The sequence below is a fragment of the Chiloscyllium plagiosum genome, unplaced genomic scaffold (genome assembly GCF_037043375.1).
Source record: "Chiloscyllium plagiosum isolate Xiang-an unplaced genomic scaffold, Cpla_swu_hap1 HiC_scaffold_49, whole genome shotgun sequence".
In the NCBI taxonomy this organism is placed as follows: domain Eukaryota; kingdom Metazoa; phylum Chordata; class Chondrichthyes; order Orectolobiformes; family Hemiscylliidae; genus Chiloscyllium; species Chiloscyllium plagiosum.
In genome coordinates, this window is record NW_028270187.1 from 519,934 (window position 1) to 538,668 (window position 18,735).

The following is an 18,735-nucleotide window of genomic DNA, read 5'->3' on the forward strand; positions in this document are numbered from 1 at the left end:
CACTGTCACACTGGGACACTATCGCTCTGGGACACTGTCACTCGGGGACACTGTCGCTCTGGGACACTGTCACTCGGGGACACTGTCACTCTGGGACACTATCGCTCTGGGACACTATCGCTCTGGGACACTGTCGCTCTGGGACACTGTCGCTCTGGGACACTGTCACTCGGGGACACTGTCACTCGGGGACACTGTCGCTCTGGGACACTGTCGCTCGGGGACACTGTCGCTCTGGGACACTGTCACTCGGGGACACTGTCGCTCTGGGACACTGTCGCTCTGGGACACTGTCGCACTGGGACACTATCGCTCTGGGACACTGTCGCTCGGGGACACTGTCGCTCGGGGACACTGTCGCTCTGGGACACTGTCGCTCTGGGACACTATCGCTCTGGGACACTGTCGCTCTGGGACACTGTCGCTCTGGGACACTGTCGCTCTGGGACACTGTCGCCTTGGGACACTGTCGCCTTGGGACACCGTCGCTCTGGGACACCGTCGCTCTGGGACACCATCGCTCTGGGACACTGTCGCCTTGGGACACTATCGCTCTGGGACACCGTCGCTCTGGGACACCATTGCACTGGGACACTGTCACTCGGGGACACTGTCGCTCTGGGACACTGTCACTCGGGGACACTGTCGCTCTGGGACACTGTCGCTCTGGGACACTGTCGCCTTGGGACACTGTCGCTCTGGGACACTGTCGCTCTGGGACACTGTCGCCTTGGGACACTGTCGCCTTGGGACACTATCGCTCTGGGACACCGTCGCTCTGGGACACCATCGCACTGGGACACTGTCACTCGGGGACACTGTCGCTCTGGGACACTGTCGCTCGGGGACACTGTCGCTCTGGGACACTGTCACTCGGGGACACTGTCGCTCGGGGACACTGTCGCTCTGGGACACTGTCACTCGGGGACACTGTCACTCGGGGACACTGTCACTCGGGGACACTGTCGCTCGGGGACACTGTCGCTCGGGGACACTGTCGCTCTGGGACACTGTCACTCGGGGACACTGTCACACTGGGACACTATCGCTCTGGGACACTATCGCTCTGGGACACTGTCACTCGGGGACACTGTCGCTCTGGGACACTGTCGCTCGGGGACACTGTCGCTCTGGGACACTGTCACTCGGGGACACTGTCACACTGGGACACTATCGCTCTGGGACACTATCGCTCTGGGACACTGTCACTCGGGGACACTGTCGCTCTGGGACACTGTCACTCGGGGACACTGTCACACTGCGACACTATCGCTCTGGGACACTATCGCTCTGGGACACTGTCGCTCTGGGACACTGTCACTCGGGGACACTGTCACTCGGGGACACTGTCGCTCTGGGACACTGTCACTCGGGGACACTGTCACTCGGGGACACTGTCGCTCTGGGACACTGTCACTCGGGGACACTGTCGCTCTGGGACACTGTCGCTCTGGGACACTGTCGCACTGGGACACTATCGCTCGGGGACACTGTCGCTCGGGGACACTGTCGCTCTGGGACACTGTCACTCGGGGACACTGTCGCTCTGGGACACTGTCACTCGGGGACACTGTCGCTCTGGGACACTGTCGCTCTGGGACACTGTCGCCTTGGGACACTGTCGCTCTGGGACACTGTCGCTCTGGGACACTGTCGCCTTGGGACACTGTCGCCTTGGGACACTATCGCTCTGGGACACCGTCGCTCTGGGACACCATCGCACTGGGACACTGTCACTCGGGGACACTGTCGCTCTGGGACACTGTCGCTCGGGGACACTGTCGCTCTGGGACACTGTCACTCGGGGACACTGTCGCTCGGGGACACTGTCGCTCTGGGACACTGTCACTCGGGGACACTGTCACTCGGGGACACTGTCGCTCGGGGACACTGTCGCTCGGGGACACTGTCGCTCTGGGACACTGTCACTCGGGGACACTGTCACACTGGGACACTATCGCTCTGGGACACTATCGCTCTGGGACACTGTCACTCGGGGACACTGTCGCTCTGGGACACTGTCGCTCGGGGACACTGTCGCTCTGGGACACTGTCACTCGGGGACACTGTCACACTGGGACACTATCGCTCTGGGACACTATCGCTCTGGGACACTGTCACTCGGGGACACTGTCGCTCTGGGACACTGTCACTCAGGGACACTGTCACACTGCGACACTATCGCTCTGGGACACTATCGCTCTGGGACACTGTCGCTCTGGGACACTGTCACTCGGGGACACTGTCACTCGGGGACACTGTCGCTCTGGGACACTGTCACTCGGGGACACTGTCACTCGGGGACACTGTCGCTCTGGGACACTGTCACTCGGGGACACTGTCGCTCTGGGACACTGTCGCTCTGGGACACTGTCGCACTGGGACACTATCGCTCGGGGACACTGTCGCTCGGGGACACTGTCGCTCTGGGACACTGTCGCTCTGGGACACTGTCGCCTTGGGACACTATCGCTCTGGGACACTGTCGCTCTGGGACACTGTCGCTCTGGGACACTGTCGCTCTGGGACACTGTCGCCTTGGGACACTGTCGCTCTGGGACACCGTCGCTCTGGGACACCATCGCTCTGGGACACTGTCGCTCTGGGACACTGTCGCTCTGGGACACTGTCGCTCTGGGATACTGTGGCTCTGGGACACTATTGCTCTGAGACACTGTCGCTCTGGGACACTGTCGCTCTGGGACACTGTCGCTCTGGGACACTGTCGCTCTGGGATACTGTCGCTCTGGGACACTATCGCACTGGGACACTATCACTGTGGGACACTATCACTCTGGGACACTATCACTCTGGGACACTATCGTACTGGGACACTGTCGTTCTGGGACACTATCGCTATGGGACACTATCACTCGGGGACTCTATCGCTCTGGGATACTGTCGCTCTGGGACACTGTCGCTCTGGGACACTATCGTACTGGGACACTGTCGCTCTGGGACACTATCGCACTGGGACACTATCGTACTGGGACACTGTCGCTCTGGGACACTATCGCACTGGGACACTATCGTACTGGGACACTGTCGCTCTGGGACACTATCGCTATGGGACACTATCACTCGGGGACTCTATCGCTCTGGGATACTGTCGCTCTGGGACACTATCACTCTGGGACACTATCGTACTGGGACACTGTCGCTCTGGGACACTATCGCTATGGGACACTATCACTCGGGGACTCTATCGCTCTGGGATACTGTCGCTCTGGGACACTGTCGCTCTGGGACACTGTCGCTCTGGGACACTGTCGCTCTGGGACACTATCACTCTGGGACACTATCACTCGGGGACTCTATCGCTCTGGGATACTGTCGCTCTGGGACACTGTCGCTCTGGGACACTATCACTCTGGGACACTATCGTACTGGGACACTGTCGCTCTGGGACACTATCGCTATGGGACACTATCACTCGGGGACTCTATCGCTCTGGGATACTGTCGCTCTGGGACACTGTCGCTCTGGGACACTATCGTACTGGGACACTATCGTACTGGGACACTGTCGCTCTGGGACACTATCACACAGGGACACTGTCGCTCTGGGACACTGTCGCTCGGGGACACTGTCGCTCTGGGACACTATCACACAGGGACACTGTCACTCTGGGACACTGTCGCTCGGGGACACTGTCGCTCTGGGACACTATCACTCTGGGACACTGTCGCTCTGGGACACTGTCGCTCGGGGACACTGTCGCTCTGGGACACTATCACTCTGGGACACTGTCGCTCTGGGACACTGTCGCTCGGGGACACTGTCGCTCTGGGACACTATCACTCTGGGACACTATCGTACTGGGACACTGTCGCTCTGGGACACTATCGCACTGGGACACTGTCACTCTGGGACACTGTCGCTCGGGGACACTGTCGCTCTGGGACACTATCACTCTGGGACACTGTCGCTCTGGGACACTGTCGCTCTGGGACACTATCGCTGTGGGACACTATCACTCGGGGACTCTAGCTCTCGAGGAGTGAAGACCGATAAGACTCAATGAGAAATAACTGACCAGAAACACTCAGTGTTGACATGAGGCCTCAGTAATGCTTTATGAAGAGTGTTGGGAGTTGGGGTTCGGAGGGTGAGGTGGAGAGGAAGGGTAAGGGTTTATGGGACCTTTCACATAACTCAATTACTTCGGTATTTCTCTAGCCTCTCTCTCTCTCTCTCTCTCTCTCTCTCTGTCTCTCTGTAAAGACCATAGCTGACCCAAGGGTTGATGCGAGGAGCTGGAGGGATTGGATGGTGAACGGGAAGGTTGGGCGAGAGGGGTTTGTTTCGCCAATCTGCCCATTGGCCCCCCCCCCCCGCCCCATCTGACATTACCCCCTCCTCTAAGCCCTCCCACTTCACGGACCTCCCCTCCCCACGCGCGCCCTCACTGCTGGTTGACATAGCAGGGGGCGTCGAAGGGGTCAGGGGGCGTGGGGTGTTGGCATTTCCCTTGGCAGGACTGGGTGGGGGTCTTGGCCTGGCGGGGTTGCTGGTACCCGGCCTTGGATTGGTCCTGGGACTCGGTGTCCCCTCCCCGGGACAGCATGGCCCTGTGCAGCCTGGCGTCATAGACAACCCTGCCTGTCAGCTGCCTCTCGTTCACCTGGGGGTTGACCCCGAGGCCGCGGGAGGTGGGCCGGGTGGGAGGGTGGGGTGGGAGAGGATGAGGAGGTGGTGGGGGGGAGGTGGGGGCCCAGCCCTGTTGCAGGAGGCGAGCGGGAGAGGAGCTGGAGGAGGAGGTGGTGTTGGCGTTGACTAGGCCGAAGCCTACCACCAGCCCCGGCGAAGGCGGGTAGCCGTCCCGGGAGAGGGGCCCGGGCTCCGGGACTCTGAGGCGGGTGAAGTCACCCGTCTGCAGCCGCCCGCAGGAGGCGCAGTGCCTCTGGGGGAGGGGTGAGGCCGCCCCGCGGGGCCCAGAGAGAGGGCCGAGGCCTAGCGCCAAGGTCCGGGAAGGGTCAGGGGTCAGGCAGCGGCGGGAGGGGGCCTCCGGGCCCAGCCGGCGCTCGGGAAGGCGGCAGGACGCCGAGACCTCCCAGAGGGGGGTGCCCACCCTGGGACTGGGAGACAGAGAGGCCTGGGAGCGATTCCGGGAACGGGCAATGGAGGAAGAAGCCGCCGCCAATGGCGGGCACCAACGCTCGGAGCCGTTGCTGCGGGTCTCCGAGGGCAGGGCCGGGTACCAGAGGCCAGGGTAGTGGGAGTAAGGGTGCTGGGCTGGCGAGGGATCCAAGGGGTGGCTGGACGGGTGGCGAGGGTAGTCGCCCATCACCAGGTCCCCTGAGGCTGGGCTGTCATCTTCCTCCAGTTCCTCCAGGTCATCCTCTTCCTCCTCGGTCAGCCTCCCTCCGGCCACCGGCCGCTTTTCCAGGTCTTTCCCGTCGGCCGACTTCCCCAGGCAGCACAGGGACGGCATCTCGGGGGCCCTGGATGGGCCTGTACGTAGGCAAATGCAGCAGGTTAGAGACGGAGCGCACAGCACCCTCCTTCTCCTCCTCCCTACTCTGTCAGACACAGAGTAAAGCTCCCTCTACACCGTCCCCCACACTCCCCAGGGACAGGGGGGTTAGATACAGGGTAAAGCTCCCTCTACACTGTCCCCCCACACTTCCAGGGACAGGGGGGTTAGATACAGGGTAAAGCTCCCTCTACACTGTCCCCCACTCCCAGGGACAGGGGGGTTAGATACAGGGTAAAGCTCCCTCTACACCGTCCCCCCACACTCCCAGGGACAGGGGGTTAGATACAGAGTAAAGCTCCCTCTACACCATCCCCCAATCCCCAGGGACAGGGGGTTAGATACAGAGTAAAGCTCCCTCTACACCATCCCCCACTCCCAGGGACAGGGGGTTAGATACAGAGTAAAGCTCCCTCTACACCATCCCCCCACTCCCAGGGACAGGGGGTTAGATACAGAGTAAAGCTCCCTCTACACCATCCCCCACTCGCCAGGGACAGGGGGTTAGATACAGAGTAAAGCTTCCTCTACACCGTCCTCCACTCCCAGGGACAGGGGGTTAGATACAGAGTAAAGCTCCCTCTACACCGTCCCCCACTCCCAGGGACAGGGGGTTAGATACAGAGTAAAGCTCCCTCTACACCGTCCCCCACTCCCAGGGACAGGGGGTTAGATACTGAGTAAAGCTCCCTCTACACCGTCCCCCCACTCCCCAGGGACAGGGGGTTAGATACAGAGTAAAGCTCCCTCTACACCGTCCTCCACACTCCCCAGGGACAGGGGGTTAGATACAGAGTAAAGCTCCTTCTACACTGCCCCCCACTCCAGGGACCGGGGGCTAGATACAGAGTAAAGCTCCCACTACACCGTCCCCGCCCTCCCAGCGACAGGGGGTTAGATACAGAGTAAAGCTCCCACTACACCGTCCCCCACTCCCAGGGACAGGGGGTTAGATACAGAGTAAAGCTCCCTCTTCACCGTCCCCCACTCCCAGGGACAGGGGGTTAGATACAGAGTAAAGTTCCCTCTACACCATCCCCAACTCCCCAGGGACAGGGGGTTATATACAGAGTAAAGCTTCCACTACACCATCCCCAACTCCCCAGGGACAGGGTGGTTAGATATAGAGTAAAGCTCCCTCTACACCAACCCCAACTCCCCAGGGACAGGGGGTTAGATACAGAGTAAAGCTCCCTCTACACTATCCCCCACTCCCCATGGACAGGGGGGTTAGATACAGAGTAAAGCGCCCTCTACACTGCCGCCCCTATCAAACACTCCCAGGACGGATACAGCATGGGGTTAGATACAGGACAAACATCTTGTAGAATTTTCCACAAAAATTGATCTCTGGGTTAGAGAGAGAAAGAGAGGGGAAATCAGCCAGGGTTCCTGCTCCTGATCACTGCCCAGTGATCCCTGGGTTAGAGAGAGAGAGAGAGAGAGAGGGGAAATCAGCCAGGGTTCCTGCTCCTGATCACTGCCCAGTGATCCCTGGGTTAGAGAGAGAGAGAGGGGGGAAATCAGCCAGGGTTCCTGCTCCTGATCACTGCCCAGTGATCCCTGGGTTAGAGAGAGAGAGAGAGGGAGAGGGGGGAAATCAGCCAGGGTTCCTGCTCCTGATCACTGCCCAGTGATCCCTGGGTTAGAGAGAGAGAGAGAGAGGGGGGAAATCAGCCAGGGCTCCTGCTCCTGATCACTGCCCAGTGATCCCTGGGTTAGAGAGAGAGAGAGGGGAAATCAGCCAGGGTTCCTGCTCCTGATCACTGCCCAGTGATCCCTGGGTTAGAGAGAGAGAGGGAGAGGGGGGAAATCAGCCAGGGTTCCTGCTCCTGATCACTGCCCAGTGATCCCTGGGTTAGAGAGAGAGAGAGAGAGAGGGGGGAAATCAGCCAGGGTTCCTGCTCCTGATCACTGCCCAGTGATCCCTGGGTTAGAGAGAGAGAGAGAGAGAGGGGGGAAATCAGCCAGGGTTCCTGCTCCTGATCACTGCCCAGTGATCCCTGGGTTAGAGAGAGAGAGGGGAAATCAGCCAGGGTCCTGCTCCTGATCACTGCCCAGTGATCCCTGGGTTAGAGAGAGAGGGAGAGAGGGGGGGGGGGAATCAGCCAGGGTTCCTGCTCCTGATCACTGCCCAGTGATCCCTGGGTTAGAGAGAGAGAGAGAGGGGGGAAATCAGCCAGGGTTCCTGCTCCTGATCACTGCCCAGTGATCCCTGGGTTAGAGAGAGAGAGAGAGAGAGGGGGGAAATCAGCCAGGGTTCCTGCTCCTGATCACTGCCCAGTGATCCCTGGGTTAGAGAGAGAGAGAGGGGGGGGAATCAGCCAGGGTTCCTACTCCTGATCACTGCCCAGTGATCCCTGGGTTAGAGAGAGAGAGGGGGGAAATCAGCCAGGGTTCCTGCTCCTGATCACTGCCCAGCGATCCCTGGGTTAGAGAGAGAGAGAGAGGGGGGAAATCAGCCAGGGTTCCTGCTCCTGATCACTGCCCAGTGATCCCTGGGTTAGAGAGAGAGAGAGAGAGAGAGAGAGGAAATCAGCCAGGGTTCCTGCTCCTGATCACTGCCCAGTGATCCCTGGGTTAGAGAGAGAGAGAGGGGGGGAGGGAAAATCAGCCAGGGTTCCTGCTCCTGATCACTGCCCAGTGATCCCTGGGTTAGAGAGAGAGAGAGAGAGAGAGAGAGGAAATCAGCCAGGGTTCCTGCTCCTGATCACTGCCCAGTGATCCCTGGGTTAGAGAGAGAGAGAGAGAGAGAGAGAGGAAATCAGCCAGGGTTCCTGCTCCTGATCACTGCCCAGTGATCCCTGGGTTAGAGAGAGAGAGAGAGAGGGGGAAATCAGCCAGGGTTCCTGCTCCTGATCACTGCCCAGTGATCCCTGGGTTAGAGAGAGAGAGAGAGAGGAAATCAGCCAGGGTTCCTGCTCCTGATCACTGCCCAGTGATCCCTGGGTTAGAGAGAGAGAGAGAGAGGGGGAAATCAGCCAGGGTTCCTGCTCCTGATCACTGCCCAGTGATCCCTGGGTTAGTGAGAGAGAGAGGGGGAAATCAGCCAGGGTTCCTGCTCCTGATCACTGCCCAGTGATCCCTGGGTTAGAGAGAGAGAGAGAGAGGGGGGGGAAATCAGCCAGGGTTCCTGCTCCTGATCACTGCCCAGTGATCCCTGGGTTAGAGAGAGAGAGAGAGAGAGGGGGGAAATCAGCCAGGGTTCCTGCTCCTGATCACTGCCCAGTGATCCCTGATTTAGAGAGAGAGAGAGTGACGGTGAGAGACAGCGCATGTTGATGGAGTAAATGACCACAAAAAAGATGGGGCCTTACGTTTCGAAGAGTTTTTCCGAATTTGGAATGTCCAGCAGTAATGGTTGAAACGTCGCAGTTTGTGAATGACCTGTGTTTCGAACAGGAACAAGTTCAGTCTATGATCGAAGTTTCAATGTTTCAACACATATCCATAACCATACCCTGCACTGTCATCAAGACAGCATGGTGTTCGATACAGAGTAAAGCTCCCTCTACACCGTCCCCCCCACTCCCAGGGACAGGGGGTTAGATACAGAGTAAAGCTCCCTCTACACCGTCCCCCCCACTCCCAGGGACAGGGGTGTTAGATACAGAGTAAAGCTCTCTCTACACCGTCCCCCCATCAAACACTCCCAGGGACAGCATGGTCTTAGATACAGAGTAAAGCTCCCTCCACACCATCCCCCACTCCCAGGGACTGGGGGTTAGATACAGAGTAAAGCTCCCTCTACACCGTCCCCCCATCAAACACTCCCAGGGACAGGGGGGTTAGATACAGAGTAAAACTCCCTCTACACCGTCCCCCACTCCCAGGGACAGGGGGTTAGATACAGAGTAAAGCTCCCTCTACACCGTCCCCCCATCAAACACTCCCAGGGACAGGGGGGTTAGATACAGAGTAAAGCTCCCTCTACACCGTCCCCCCATCAAACACTCCCAGGGACAGGGGGGTTAGATACAGAGTAAAACTCCCTCTACACCGTCCCGCCATCAAACACTGCCAGGGACAGCATGGTGTTAGATACAGAGTAAAGCTCCCTCTACACCATCCCCCCATCAAACACTCCCAGGGACTGGGGGGTTAGATACAGAGTAAAGCTCCCTCTACACCGTCCCCCACTCCCAGGGACAGGGGGGTTAGATACAGAGTAAAGCTCCCTCTACACCTTCCCCACTCCCAGGGACAGGGGGGTTAGATACAGAGTAAAGCTCCCTCTACACCGTCCCCCACTCCCAGGGACAGGGGGGTTAGATACAGAGTAAAGCTGCCTCTACACTGTCCCCCCACTCCCAGGGACAGGGGGTTAGATACAGAGTAAAGCTCCCTCTACACCGTCCCCCCACTCCCAGGGACAGGGGGTTAGATACAGAGTAAAGCTCCCTCTACACTGTCCCCCCTCCCAGGGACAGGGGGGTTAGATACAGAGTAAAGCTTCCTCTACACCATCCCCCCACTCCCAGGGACAGGGGATTAGATACAGAGTAAAGCTCCCTCTACACCGTCCCCCACTCCCAGGGACAGGGGGTTAGATACAGAGTAAAGCTCCCTCTACACAGTCCCCCCACTCCCAGGGACAAGGGGTTAGATACAGAGTAAAGCTCCCTATACACCCTCCCCCCACTCCCAGGGACAGGGGGGTTAGATACAGAGTAAAGCTCCCTATACACAGTCCCCCCACTCCCAGGGACAAGGGGTTAGATACAGAGTAAAGCTCCCTATACACCATCCCCCACTCCCAGGGACAGGGGGGTTAGATACAGAGTAAAGCTCCCTATACACCATCCCCCACTCCCAGGGACAGGGGGGTTAGATACAGAGTAAAGCTCCCTATACACAGTCCCCCCACTCCCAGGGACAAGGGGTTAGATACAGAGTAAAGCTCCCTCTACACCATCCCCCACTCCCAGGGACAGGGGGGTTAGATACAGAGTAAAGCTCCCTATACACCATCCCCCCACTCCCAGGGACAGGGGGGTTAGATACAGAGTAAAGCTCCTTATACACAGTCCCCCCACTCCCAGGGACAAGGGGTTAGATACAGAGTAAAGCTCCCTCTACACCATCCCCCACTCCCAGGGACAGGGGGGTTAGATACAGAGTAAAGCTCCCTATACACCATCCCCCCACTCCCAGGGACAGGGGGGTTAGATACAGAGTAAAGCTCCCTATACACCATCCCCCCACTCCCAGGGACAGGGGGGTTAGATACAGAGTAAAGCTCCCTCTACACCGTTCCCCGCTCCCCCAACTCCCAGGGATGTGAGCGTTAGATACAGAGAGTAACACTCCCTCTACACCTTCCCCCACCACCCCCAGGGGTGGGAGGGTGAGATACTGAGGGTAACACTCCCTCTGTGCCCCCGTGCACTGCCCCAGGGCTGACAGAGTGCCCCCCTCGCCCCCCCTCGCCCCCCTCGCCCCCCACGCCCTCCTCGCCCCCCATGCCCCCCTCACCCCCCTCGCCCCCCTCGCCCCCCACGCCCTCCTCGCCCCCCACGCCCCCCTCGCCCCCCACCCCCCCTCGCCCCCCCTCCCCCCCCCCCTCCCCCACCCCCTGACCTTGCAGCTGAGGTCCCGGAAGGTAGACCTGAGGATGCAGATGGTGTTCAGCGTGATCTGCAGAGCCACCACGGTGCCCAGGACGATGAGGATGACCTGGCCCACATAGTGGCAGCAGTCGCCAGCCGCCTTGGAGCAGGGGTGCCCAGCATTGGCCATCCTCCAGGGCAGATTGAAGGCCATGGGGGAGGGGAGAGGGGGGGGAACAGCGGAGCCTAGCGCCGGGGGGACGGGGAACTGGGGAGCACCTCCCTGAGGGGGGTCCCCCACACCCCCCTGACCGACGGGGGGAGGGCGCAGGGGAGGAGCAGGGGGAGAGTCAACCGCGGCTCCCCTTCTCTCTCTCTCTCTCTGTCTCTGTCTCTGTCTCTATCTGTCTCCTCGAAGCCGGCGCTAGGCAAAGGCAGTGGGGTAACTCAAGCAGGGGCAGGGGTTCCAGGCAGTCGGGGGCAGCCCAACCCCGCAGGCCCGGCTGGCAAAGTGGTCTCCCGACCCCCCCTCACGCCTCCTCTGCCAACCGCCTCGGCCTCTGCCTTGTGACCCGGGGGGTGGCGCCACAATGGCCCCCTTTGTGAGGCGGCTGGCTCTGTGGGGGAGGGGGGGGGGGACCTGGGGTGGGGGTGGAGGAGGGGGAGGGGGGGAGGGGGGGTGGGGGAGGAGGGGACCTGGGGAGAGAAAGGACCTGAAGGCACAGGCCCCTCCTACAACAACAATTACAACAACAATTACAACAACAATTACAACAACAATTACAACAACAATCACAACAACAATTACAACAACAATCACAACAGCAATTACAACAATTACAACACCTCCTGTTATTACAACAGCAACTACAACAACAACAGCAATTATAACAACAGCAACACCACCACCAACAGCAATTACAACAATTACAACACCTACAGTTACTACAACAGCAACTACAACAACAACAGCAATTATAACAACAGCAACACCACCACCAACAGCAATTACAACACCTACTGTTACTACAACAGCAACTACAACAACAACAGCAATTATAACAACAGCAACACCACCACCAACAGCAATTACAGCAATTACAACACCTACAGTTACTACAACAGCAACTACAACAACAACAGCAATTATAACAACAGCAACACCACCACCAACAGCAATTACAACAATTACAACACCTACAGTTACTACAACAGCAACTATAACAACAACAGCAATTATACCAACAGCAACACCATCACCAACAGCAATTACAACAATTACAACACCAACTGTTATTACAACAGCAACTACAACAACAACAGCAATTATAACAACAGCAACACCACCACCAACAGCAATTACAACACCTACAGTTACTACAACAGCAACTACAACAACAATTATAACAACAGCAACACCATCACCAACTGCAATTACAACAATTACAACACCTACAGTTACTACAACAGCAACTACAACAACAGCAGCAATTATAACAACAGCAACACCACCACCAACAGCAATTACAACACCTACTGTTACTACAACAGCAACTACAACAACAACAGCAATTATAACAACAGCAACACCACCACCAACAGCAATTACAACACCTACAGTTACTACAACAGCAACTACAACAACAACAGCAATTATAACAACAGCAACACCACCACCAACAGCAATTACAACACCTACAGTTACTACAACAGCAACTACAACAACAACAGCAATTATAACAACAGCAACACCACCACCAACAGCAATTACAACAATTACAACACCTACAGTTACTACAACAGCAACTACAACAACAACAGCAATTATAACAACAGCAACACCACCACCAACAGCAATTACAACAATTACAACACCTAAAGTTACTACAACAGCAACTACAACAACAACAGCAATTATACCAACAGCAACACCACCACCAACAGCAATTACAACAATTACAACACCGACAGTTACTACAACAGCAACTATAACAACAACAGCAAATATAACAACAGCAACACCACCACCAACAGCAATTACAGCAATTACAACACCTACAGTTACTACAACAGCAACTACAACAACAACAGCAATTATAACAACAGCAACACCACCACCAACAGCAATTACAACAATTACAACACCTAAAGTTACTACAACAGCAACTACAACAACAACAGCAATTATAACAACAGCAACACCACCACCAACAGCAATTACAACACCTACAGTTACTACAACAGCAACTACAACAACAACAGCAATTATAACAACAGCAACACCACCACCAACAGCAATTACAACACCTACAGTTACTACAACAGCAACTATAACAACAACAGCAATTATAACAACAGCAACACCACCACCAACAGCAATTACAACAATTACAACACCTACAGATACTACAACAGCAACTATAACAATAACAGCAATTATAACAACAGCAACACCACCACCAACAGCAATTACAACAATTACAACACCTACAGATACTACAACAGCAACTATAACAATAACAGCAATTATAACAACAGCAACACCATCACCAACAGCAATTACAACAATTACAACACCTACAGTTACTACAACAGCAACTACAACAACAACAGCAATTATAACAACAGCAACACCACCACCAACAGCAATTACAACAATTACAACACCTACAGTTACTACAACAGCAACTATAACAACAACAGCAATTATAACAACAGCAACACCACCACCAACAGCAATTACAACAATTACAACACCTACTGTTACTACAACAGCAACTACAACAACAGCAGCAATTATAACAACAGCAACACCACCACCAACAGCAATTACAACAATTACAACACCTACTGTTACTACAACAGCAACTACAACAACAACAGCAATTATAACAACAGCAACACCATCACCAACAGCAATTACAACAATTACAACACCTACAGTTACTACAACAGCAACTATAACAACAACAGCAATTATAACAACAGCAACACCACCACCAACAGCAATTACAACAATTACAACACCTACAGTTACTACAACAGCAACTATAACAACAACAGCAATTATACCAACAGCAACACCACCACCAACAGCAATTACAACACTTACAACACCTACAGTTACTACAACAGCAACTATAACAACAACAGCAATTATAACAACAGCAACACCACCACCAACAGCAATTACAACACCTACAGTTACTACAACAGCAACTACAACAACAGCAGCAATTATAACAACAGCAACACCACCACCAACAGCAATTACAACAATTACAACACATACAGTTACTACAACAGCAACTACAACAACAACAGCAATTATACCAACAGCAACACCATCACCAACAGCAATTACAGCAATTACAACACCTACAGTTACTACAACAGCAACTACAACAACAACAGCAATTATAACAACAGCAAAGAGTGGGGATGAACGAGTGCTTTCCTGTTGGCAATCAGTAACTACTGGTGCACCTCAGGGATCAAAATAGACACGACCCTCTCTCCCTCGTAGCCCTACACACGGAGGAAAATAAAACCACCATTTCGACTGGGACAACACATCTATCCTGGGACAGGCTAAGCCAAGACATGCCAGAGAATTCCTAGAGGCCTGGCACTCCAACCACAACGCCATAAACAAACACATAGATCTAGATGCCATCTATCAACCCCTCAGAAAACTAACAGGAAATGACAGCACCACAAACCCCAGGAACCCCATCCAGGAGAAAGATATAAACAGAAAGCAGGAGACAACAGCTTCGCTTCTCTTGGAGGTCGCCACTGATGATGTTACCGAGCCAGGTAATGAAACGTCTGGATATCAAACCTACAGCTCAGCGAGCAAACCTACTCCCTAAACCTCAACCTGAGCTACAAACCTTCACAAACCTTGCAAAAATCAGGGATCAGTGTTGGGACCCCCATTATTCAGGATTTACACGGATGATTTGGAGTTGGGGAACCACATGTCGGACGTCAAAGTTTGTGGATGACGCGAAGATCAGAGTGTGCGGAGGACTGGGAAAGTTTGCAAAGGGACACAAGGAAGTTCCAGTGAGTGGGCAACGTCCTGGCAGATGGAGTGCAATCTGAATAAATGTGAAGTGACAGTAAAAAGGATCATTACATTACAGTGTGCAAACAGGCCCTTCGGCCCAACAAGTCCACACCGACCCACCGAAGCGCAACCCACCCCCCCCCTACCCTACACCTAACACTACGGGCAATTTAGCGCGGCCAATTCACCCTAACCTGCACATTTTTGGATTGCGGGAGGAAACCCGCGCAGAACGTGCAAACTCCACACGGAGAGTCGCCTGAGGCGGGAATTGAACCCGGGACTCTGGCGCTGTGAGCCTGCTGTGCTAACCCACTGTGCCCACCCGTGCCGCCCACAATATGAATGGTAAAACACTGCAGCACGCTGCTGTGTAGAGGCACCTGGGTGTCCTCTTGCATGAATCAGAGAGGGTGGGTCTGCAGGTACAACAGGTCATTAGGAAGGCAAATGGAATTTTGTCTTTCATTGCTAAAGGGCTTGAGTTCTAAAACAGGGAGGTTAGGTTACAGCTGTACAAGGCACTAGAGACGGCCGCACCTGGAGAACTGCGTGCAGATTTGATTTCCTTACTTGAGAGAGGATGTCCTGGCACGGGAGGGGGAGCAGAGGAGGGTCACTAGGTTGAGAGAGTTGGTTTCTGAGGGGAGGCTGAGTGGGCCGGGATTACATTCATTGGAAGGTCAGAGCCTCAGAATTCGAGGGAGCACTTTGAGGACTGAGTTGAGGATTAGATTATTAGATTACATTACAGTGTGGAAACAGGCCCTTCGGACCAACAAGTCCACACCGACCCGCCGAAGCGAACCCACCCATACCCCTACATTTACCCCTTACCTAACACTACGGGCAATTTAGTATGGCCAATTCACCTGACCTGCACATCTTTGGACTGTGGGAGGAAACTGGTGCACCCGGAGGAAACCCACGCAGACACGGGGAGAACGTGCATACTCCACACAGTCAGTCGCCTGAGGCGGGAATTGAACCCGGGTCTCAGGCGCTGTGAGGCAGCAGTGCTAACCACTGTGCCACCGTGCCGCCCAAACCTATGTTCTTTAAACCTCCATAAGGTCACCTTTCAACTTCCTGTGCCCCAGTGAGGAAGGTGTCCGATTCCCCAGCCTCTCCTTCTACCCCAAAACTATCCATATCAGGGAACATCTTTGTAAATCTTTTCTGAGCCCTCTCTGGGTTAATAACCTCCTTCCTGTAACAAAGCGACCGGAGCTGGACACAGTCTTCCAGAAGAGGCCTCGTCAATGTCCTGTATAACCTCAACATGGCGTCCCCAACTCCCTGTACTCTGAGGAATGAAAGCGAGTGTGCTAAACGCCTCCGTAACCCCACTGTCTGCTTGTGATGCAAATTTCAAAGAATGAGGTACCAGAATCCCCAGGTCTCTCTGGTCTACAACACCAGCCCAAGGCCTTACTTTTATTGTTGAAGTCCTGCCCTTGTGTGTTTTACCAAAAGGCAACACCCCGCACTTATCCAGATTAAACTCTGTCTGCCGCCCCTCAACCCAATGGATCGCGATCTCTTTGTAACCTTGGATAACCACTGTCCCACCCATCTTGGTGTCATCCGCAAAAGTACTCACTATCCTTTCCCAACTCTCGTCCAAATTATTTACTTAAACGACCAACAGCCGTGGACCCAGCTGGTGATCCCTGGGGAGCCTCGGGTCTGAAAAGCAACCCTCCACCACCGCCCTCTGTCTGCTACCTTTAAGCCAGTGTTGTATCCAGTTGGGTCGCTCACCCAGCATCCCCATGGGATCTAACTTTACTAAACAGTCTGCCACACAGAGGCTTGTCAATTGTTTTATCCAAGCAAGCCACATCAACTGCTCTGGTCTCATCAGTCTCCTTAGTCACATCCTCCAAACACTCAATCACGTGTGTCAAACATAATTTCTCTCACACACTGACTCTCCTGAATCGTTCCTTGCCTCTCCAAGTGTGGTCTTTTCAGAATCACTGCCAAAAACTTACCCCCCCCCCAAAGTCAGGTCTGCAGTTCCCAGGCTAATCCTGACATCCCTTCTTAATCAAAGGCCACTCCCCAATCATTGAACACCCTCACCCTGAGTTATAAACGATGCAGAAATATTTCCCCACCCTCACCACAATTTCCTCCCTGACTTCCCACAAAGTCTCGGGATGGCCTGGTTCAGGGGCCGGAGATTTCTCCACCTTTATGTTTCCCTAAGACATTCAGCACTTCCTCTTGTGTAATGCGAGCTGTTTTCAAAACACCAATATTCATTTCCCCTGAGTCCTCCAGCGTGTTCTTTTACGACAGTAAAAGCTGACACAAAATAGCCCTCCCATCTCCTGAGGTTCATCACAAACACAACCTCCTTGATTTTTAAGGGGCCCTACTCTCTCTCTCTCTCTCTCTCTCTCGAGTTGATCTCCTGCTCTTAAACTGTTTGTAGACTCTCTTTAGAATATCCATAATAAAATATAAGGGAAGCAGAAGGGAAATTAAACAAGGATTTAGGACGGCTAATGACCTTGGCAATTATTTTATTAAAGTCCAAGTAAACCATGGAGTGTTTGATGGAGGACAATGTAGAGGGAGCTTTACTCTGTGTATAAGTCTCCTGTCAGTGTTTGATGCAGGGAGTGTGTAGAGAGAGCTTTACTCTGTATTCAACCCTGTGCTGACCCTGTCCTGGGAATGTTTAATGGGGAGACAGTGTAGAGGGAGCTTTATTCTGTCTCTACCTCTGTGCTGTCCCCGAACAGGAAGTATTTGATGAGGACAGTGTAGAGGGAGCTTTACTCTGTATCTAACCCCATACTATCCATGTCCTGGGAGTGTTTGATGGGGGGATGGTGTAGAGGAAGCTTCATCCTGTACCTAACCCCTTGTCCCAGGGAATGTTTGACTGGGGGGGACAGTGTAGAGGAAGCTTTACTCTGTATCTAACCTACTTTCGCTGGGAGTGTTTGGTGGGGGAACAGTGTAGAGGAAACTTTATTCTGCATCTAACCCCATGCTGTTCCTGTCCTGGGAGTGTTTGAAGTGGGGGGACAGTGTAGAGGGAGCTTTACTCTGTATCCGACCCTGTGCTGTCCCTGTCCTGGGAGTGTTAGATGTGAACAGTGTAGAGGAAGCTTTACTCTGTATCTAATGCCCTATTCCTGGGTGTTTTTAATGGGGGGAAATGTAGAGAAAGCTTTACTCTGTATCTAACTCCCTATCCCTGGGAGTGTTTGATGGGAAAAGTGTAGAGGAAGCTTTACTCTGTACCTAACCTCCCATCCCTGGGAAAATTTGATGGGGATAGTGTAGAGGGAGCTTTACTCTGTATCTAACCTCCCGTCCCTGGGGTGTTTAATGGGGACAGTGTAGAGGGAGCTTTACTCTATATCTAACACCCTATCCTGAGGACTGTTTGATGGGGTGACAGTGCAGAGGAAGTTTTACTCTGTGTTTAACCCCCTGTCCCCGGGAGTGTTTGATGGGGACAGTGTAGAGTGAGCTTTAATCTGTGTCTAAACCCCACTGTCCTTGGGAGTGTTTGATGGGGTGACAGTGTAGAGGGAGCTTTACTCTGTGTTTAACCCCCTGTCCCTGGGAATGTTTGATGGGGAATAGTGTAGAGGGAGCTTTATTCTGTA

The 18,735-nt window shown here is 54.3% G+C and overlaps 1 protein-coding gene and 1 pseudogene across 1 annotated transcript; one reads left to right on the forward strand and one right to left on the reverse strand.

Annotated features, from left to right (window-relative positions):
- Window positions 1-4,405: 4,405 nt before the first annotated feature.
- Window positions 4,406-11,177, reverse strand: LOC122546753 (uncharacterized). Its single transcript, XM_087984588.1, has 3 exons — window positions 11,057-11,177; window positions 8,794-8,863; window positions 4,406-5,454 (listed from the first exon to the last, which is right to left on the reverse strand). Exon 3 carries the CDS (start codon window positions 5,432-5,434, stop codon window positions 4,406-4,408), a length of 1,029 nt encoding a protein of 342 aa, XP_087840714.1. The 5' UTR covers window positions 5,435-5,454; window positions 8,794-8,863; window positions 11,057-11,177.
- A 438-nt stretch (window positions 11,178-11,615) lies between these two features.
- LOC148135337 (uncharacterized) lies at window positions 11,616-14,470 on the forward strand (annotated as a pseudogene).
- The last annotated feature ends 4,265 nt before the right edge of the window (window positions 14,471-18,735 follow it).